General features: G+C 30.0%; 2 protein-coding genes across 2 annotated transcripts; both read left to right on the forward strand.

Moving 5' to 3' along the window:
• The first annotated feature begins 345 nt into the window (after positions 1 to 345).
• Positions 346 to 2,011, forward strand: LOC102601300 (18.1 kDa class I heat shock protein-like). Its single transcript, XM_006357513.2, has 2 exons — positions 346 to 792; positions 1,531 to 2,011. The coding sequence occupies exons 1-2, from the start codon at positions 448 to 450 to the stop codon at positions 1,765 to 1,767; spliced, it is 582 nt and encodes a 193-aa protein (XP_006357575.1). The 5' UTR covers positions 346 to 447; the 3' UTR covers positions 1,768 to 2,011.
• Positions 2,012 to 4,667: 2,656 nt separating this feature from the next.
• On the forward strand, positions 4,668 to 5,365 carry LOC107062627 (copper transporter 1-like). Its single transcript, XM_015313493.1, has one exon. It carries the CDS (start codon positions 4,742 to 4,744, stop codon positions 5,153 to 5,155), a length of 414 nt encoding a protein of 137 aa, XP_015168979.1. The 5' UTR covers positions 4,668 to 4,741; the 3' UTR covers positions 5,156 to 5,365.
• Positions 5,366 to 6,391: the final 1,026 nt, after the last annotated feature.

The raw sequence follows: 6,391 nt of genomic DNA on the forward strand, positions 1-6,391 counted from the left end.
AATACAATTTTAATTGATCAACGTGTAAAATAAATGAATAACAAGGTACGTATTGTAAATGGCAGAGCAACCTTGCTATAACGATCCACTGAAATTCAACCCTTTATCGTGAAAAATTGAAATTCCCATCCAATTGTTAGTGGATTTTTCACTGTTTTTTGTTCTATTGTTGATAAAGATAGAATCTTTCAATTCTGTTTTCCACATTATTAAGGAATTTCATTCTCTTTCATTTCAACCGTAAAATATTTCCATATTACACCATCTCATCAACTTTACATCCCCTTTCACACAAATTCCATTTCTTGAAATTTCTAAATATTTATTTACCCTGTATAAATACCTTACCCTATTATTCATAATAATTCCACCAAGAAATTAACTCAACTCCACATACAAATTCATTTTCTCCTTTACTTTCTTTTGTCAAAAAAAAAACTGTCTCTCATGCCTCTATTTGGTGGTCGGAGAAATCATGCACACCAGGTGCATGATCCTTATTCCGACCACCAGACACACAAGGTGCATGATCCTTATTCTCGCCCTTCACACCCTGTGTATGATCCTTATTCTGAACACGCACACCAAGTGCACGATCCTTTTGCTCATCATGAAGTATGGGATCCTTTCCATGAATTTTATCTCGAAAACCCTCGATCCCTCATAGCTCCAGCTCCATCGTTCCACCACGTACCTGCAACGATGGCGCAAATCGAGTATAAGGAAACACCAGAGGCACATATCTTTAGGTGTAACTTGCATGGCTACAAGAAAGAAGACGTCAAAGTACAGGTAATGAAACCCTTATTATCTCTTTTTCATTATATGGTTATATTTTGATTGAACACGAAGTTTAAAATCGATAGAAACATGACTTTTTGAACACGTGATTTAAGAAAGTAAGAGTTACTTTTGAATGTTGTGGTTTTAAATCAAAGATGTGTATAATATACTAAAATGACTTCTAAAACGTGTGGTTTTCAACATGTCATGTTATAAGATGTTGGAATAAATTAAACACGTTACTCCCTCTGTCTCAATTTATGTGGTACTTTCCTCTTGCTAAGTCAATTTGACTAAGATCAACTCAATATTTTAAAAAATTAAGATATTTAATAACTATACGAAAAGTATTACTCCCTCAATTTAAAAAAGAATGGTCTAGTTTGACTTGGAGCGGAGTTTAAGAAAAGAAAGAAGACTTTTTAATCTTGTGGTTCTAAATTAAAGTTATGTCAAATGAACCAAAATTCCCTTTAATCTTGTGGTCTTAAACATGTCACGTGGAAAGTTGAAGTTAAAGTGTTGCCAAAAAAGGAAAGGGGTCATACTTTTTTAAACAGACTAAAAAGGAAAGTAGATCATTCTTTTTTAACATTGTTACATAGTTTAAATCTCGAAAAGGTTACATAAATTAAGAAGAGAGAGTACTAAAGTGACATTTCATTTACATGACTATAAGGATATACTATAGTATAGTTAATTCAGTTGAACCCATTGATTATATGTTATATACGCGTTTTTTCGCAGGTGGAAGATGAAAAAATACTGAAAATTACTGGGGAAACAAGAATGATGAAGAAAGAAGATAATTGGCACCATTATGAAAGAAGCAGTGGAAAATTCTTAACATCTTTTTCACTGCCTCTGAATTCAAGGGCTGATTATGTTAAGTCATCAATGGAAAATGGAGTGCTCACTATAACTGTTCCTAAGAAGGAAATTAGAAGGAATCAACCCCATCTAAGATCTGTTCAAATTAATTAATTAATTAAAAGGTTAAATCTTATGGAATAATAAATATGTTTTGTTAATTTGGTGCTACTCCACATATTATGTATAATATTGTGGAATATGAAGTAAAAATAAAGAGAGAATAGTAAAAAGTTTTAGTAGTACTATATATGATATGGAGAGAAAAGAATCAAAAGTGAGTTTGACATATATATGATTGTGTAATATTAGTAGTAACTAGTACTAAATAAATAAAATGGTATTTCTATTTCTTATTCTTTGAATTTTTTCCTTTTTTTTTGTTTTCCATTCTGAGCTAATATTAGTGTGTACACTGATCTTACCTCTACAAAATAGAGAGGTTGTTTTCGAATATCAAGAAACTTATCCGCTCAAGTAAAAACATTATAAAGCAATTTGAAAAGGAAACAATGAGATTGAAGAAGTCAAGGCAAAAGGCTAATTAAAAAAGCATAAAAACGCATAGTAAAAATATGAAACAGTCACTACCACAAAATAACATAATAATTCACAGTGTTAGTTAGACATTACAATAGTAACAGAGATGGAATAGAAAGAAACTCCTAGAGTAAAACTACGATTACTAATATATGAACGACTAATTATGCGAAATAATTCTCAACCACCTAACTAATCATCTACCTTAATATGTATCCTTCATAAACTTAATATAAGTTCATACTCTCGATAAGTTAGAAATGCATCATTGTTTTAAAAATAATGTTAATACTACATATCAGAAGTAGAATCTAAAATTGTTTATTTTATTTTTAAATTATTATTTTCAGAAAGTTGAGGTGTTTGGTCAATCTTTTAGAAATAAAAATAAATGTTTTGAATAATAGCGGAAGTTGTTTTTCCTAAGATAATTCTTTTTTGCATTTTTGAAACATTGGTCAAGCATTAAGTACTGCTCTAATCTTGACAAAAGTGTTTTTTCAAAATAATTAGTCAAATACAAACTGTTACTTAATTATCAAAAAATATTTTTCAAAATAAACAGATTTTAAAAGCTTAGTCGAACAGGCTATCGATCATGATTATGTCCCAATTATTTCTAGGATGAACGGGTGAAATTTATTGATGACATGATAATTTGGGGAATAATTATAAGTCTCACATTAATTGGAATTTATAGAAATATTAACGTAAAGGAAAGATTGAAAGAAGCTCTATATATCATGTAATGATCAGTCATGTATTAGAAGTAGAAGTTAATCTTCATAATTGCATATAATAATTTTATAATATATAGTATTTGTGATGATTAATTATAAACACCAATTATTTATGCATGTGACTATATATAGTAGATAAATTCTTACATTACTTTTATCTTACTATACTCTACTCACTTTCAATTTGCCCCATCTATTTATAAAATACTTCAATAACCAAAACTTTCAATTATCAAAGAATAGTACTAGTAATTATGTCCAATTACTCAATTAGTCCAAGTCCAAGACCTCTAGTTTCGTATCGACTAATTGGTCCAAATTCTTCAAATGAAACATCTCAATATTGCTTTTATGTCTGCCTAATGAAAGTTAAATCCTAGAAGTTCAATGGTTTACATTTTTTGCTTCTTTCAAGTCAATTTGATTAATCTTAATAGCTAAATTGAATTAGTTTAATTCGATCTTTTGAAAAAAATTAAGAATATAGATACTGCAAAACTAAATAAAAGTAGTACTGTAAGAAAACACGTCTCAAAATTCATATAGTATGTGTAGACATTGAAATTTTGTGGGACTCTACAAGATGTATTCAATTCGAGTTGGGACTCTACTAAATTTGTGTTTCAACTCAAATTATGATTCTTGGAGGCTACTCAACCTTAAACCCTAGTTTATGCCTATATAAAGGGTACTAAATTTCCTTAAAAGGCGATCTCAAAAATTTCATAAAGAGATCAAGACCTCATATATTCCACAAAAGACATGGAATATTCTTATAGAGGTCAAATCTAAATCATCCTAGTTCAAGAAATACGCCACTAACGGCCCTCGAATCATGGATAAATCTTAGGAGAGGAGAATCAAGGGAGGAACAGAATTGTATCCGTTATCTTGATGAATAAAATTATGTTTCTTCAAATTTTATTTGTGTGGTTTATTTATTTTCCATATGTTTAAAATTTGTTGCAAACAAATTGGCACGCCCAGTGGGACCAAATCTACCCTTCATCTCTTCTCTCTTAATCAAATCTGAAAATTTGAAACTCTTGAATCATGGATAAATCTTAGGAGAGGAGAATCAAGGGAGGAACAGAATTGTATCCGTTATCTTGATGAATAAAATTATGTTTCTTCAAATTTTATTTGTGTGGTTTATTTATTTTCCATATGTTTAAAATTTGTTGCAAACAGTATGATACTAAAAAAACGAAACAAAACAAATATTTTGGCATAAGAGAATACTTTAATTGGATGTTGTTGTCTTTCTTTCAACTCATTCAAATTATGCAGATTCTTCTCCACAATAAACATTTCAACAACGAAAGATAACGGACGTTGTTATCTTTAGGCTGGCTCCTGCAAATATATATTATATTCTCCCTCGCCCATTCCAAATAAACAAACAATATTAGTCATTTTCATCCTTGTTTTTTTCCCCACTCAATTGAGCTAACAATGGTCGAGACAAATTCAGAATTTAAGTTTTATAAGTTTAATCAACCATTATTAATGAACTTTACCACATAAATTAATGATGTACGTCGAAAGTACTGAATTCATTTTTTACTCCTACCTAGGAGTTTCCACCTTTTTTTCGCTCTCTAGGTGACTCAAACTCACACTCATAGGATTAGAGTGTGGAGGGTGCTTATCATCTGAGCAACCCATTGACAGTGACTCTCACAAATTTATTTAAGCACACTCACAATTCATATCTATCATTTGTGTCTCATCTACATAGTAATAATAAATCCATTTTTTTTTTCTAATTCCTCAAAATTTCTCACACACACGACCATCAAGGAAACATGGACATGCCTCACGATCAAAATATGCCTATGATTATGAACATGGTGATGCAAATGAATTTCTATTGGGGTAAAGATGTGACAATATTATTCAAAGGATGGCCAAACAATAACCTAGGCATGTACATATTGTCTTTGTTTTTTGTTTTCTTTATGGCTTTTGGTGTTGAAATTATGTCAATGGGTCCAATAATGATCAACAAAAGGCCCATTGGGATTATTGAATCTGGGATTTATTATACTCTTCGAATGGTTCTTGTTTATTTTGTTATGCTTGCTGTTATGTCCTTCAACATTGGGATTTTCATTGTTGCTATTTTAGGCCATGGTTTGGGCTATGTCGTTGTTAAATTCCGTGAACTTGTCGCGGCTGAGACGACCACGGATTCAAATGGTACTGATCCTAAAGTTTAAAGGCTCTAAAACATAGTATACGTCTAGAATTGGTGATGCAGAGATAACAAGTCAAAAGGATGTACCACAAGGGTAATTTTAATCTTTACTTCTTTTTTTAGTTGAATATATTACCTAGCTAGATGGTAATATTAATATTTTATATATATTAATTTCATCTTTTTCATGTGTGTAATTTTGTGGGATGTTATGAAAAAAAAATCGAATTTATTTGGCTTTCGTTTTTGTGCAATAACATTCCAATGGGAATGATTTATGGGAAAAACTTGTTATATTTAGTGCTTCTATAGATTGTGGCCGTAGCAAAAAAGGGTTCAAATGAATCGTCTTCATTAAAATTTGGTATTTTGGCAAAAACAAGGCAAATTAAAATAAAGAAAAAATTTAATTGTATATTTATAATTTTTAATTCCCTTATAGTGTAACTGGTAAAAGTAGTTAAAACTTGTTTTAAATCACAAGTTCGATTTTAAAAATAATTTTTCTTGTTGCGACAATGCCTCTATGTAATTTTGATGTATGGATCAGCATAAGTTATGTAATCTATGTGAAGAAGAATACTTGACAGCATGAACGGAGTCATCTACGGTGATCTGGTGCATATTCTTCGCTGCAAAATTATATAGTGTACAAAAGCTAAATATAGCTATTGTAAGTGTATATTTAATTTTGTCAACTTTTAATATAATTGACAAAATAAATACACCTTATGGCTATATATACAACATTAGATAATGAAAATATTCATTTAACATCCCTATTTCCTATGTATATAATCTAACCAAAATGTACATATAATTTAGCTTGGGCCTATTGATAAAGTTCTAACCCAATTCAAATTCCGGTCCGTTGTACATATGTTTTAAGCCCATAAGTTAAAAACTGGCTTTAGTATCTAGGCCTTTTTACATAAATGTACCTCCCAACATAATAGTTTTCATGGCATATAAATAGATAATCTATTTGAGATCGAACTTTACGTAAGATAGAAAAATTTACAATTCTTATGGATCGATCAATTGTGAATCTTATCGTATCTTAACATACCAAAAATTAAGAAGTACGTATACAATCGGAAGTCTAAATCATAACATACCCAAAATAATAGGTAAACATTTCAAAAAGTTAGTATTACATCAAAAATAAAATGGACAACTAATAATAAACCAACCAATAAATTTTACTTACAACAAACAAATATTCTATTTTTATCTCAATGACCATATTAAGTAAAAT

This window comes from Solanum tuberosum, unplaced genomic scaffold (genome assembly GCF_000226075.1).
Source record: "Solanum tuberosum cultivar DM 1-3 516 R44 unplaced genomic scaffold, SolTub_3.0 scf00248, whole genome shotgun sequence".
NCBI lineage: Eukaryota > Viridiplantae > Streptophyta > Magnoliopsida > Solanales > Solanaceae > Solanum > Solanum tuberosum.

Coding starts and splice junctions, on each gene's coding strand:
- LOC102601300 (XM_006357513.2), top strand. CDS start 448: ATGCCTCTATTTGGTGGTCGGAGAAATCATGCACACCAGGTGCATGAT. Junction 793..1,530: donor AAGAAGACGTCAAAGTACAG/GTAATGAAACCC, acceptor GTTTTTTCGCAG/GTGGAAGATGAAAAAATACT.
- LOC107062627 (XM_015313493.1), top strand. CDS start 4,742: ATGGACATGCCTCACGATCAAAATATGCCTATGATTATGAACATGGTG.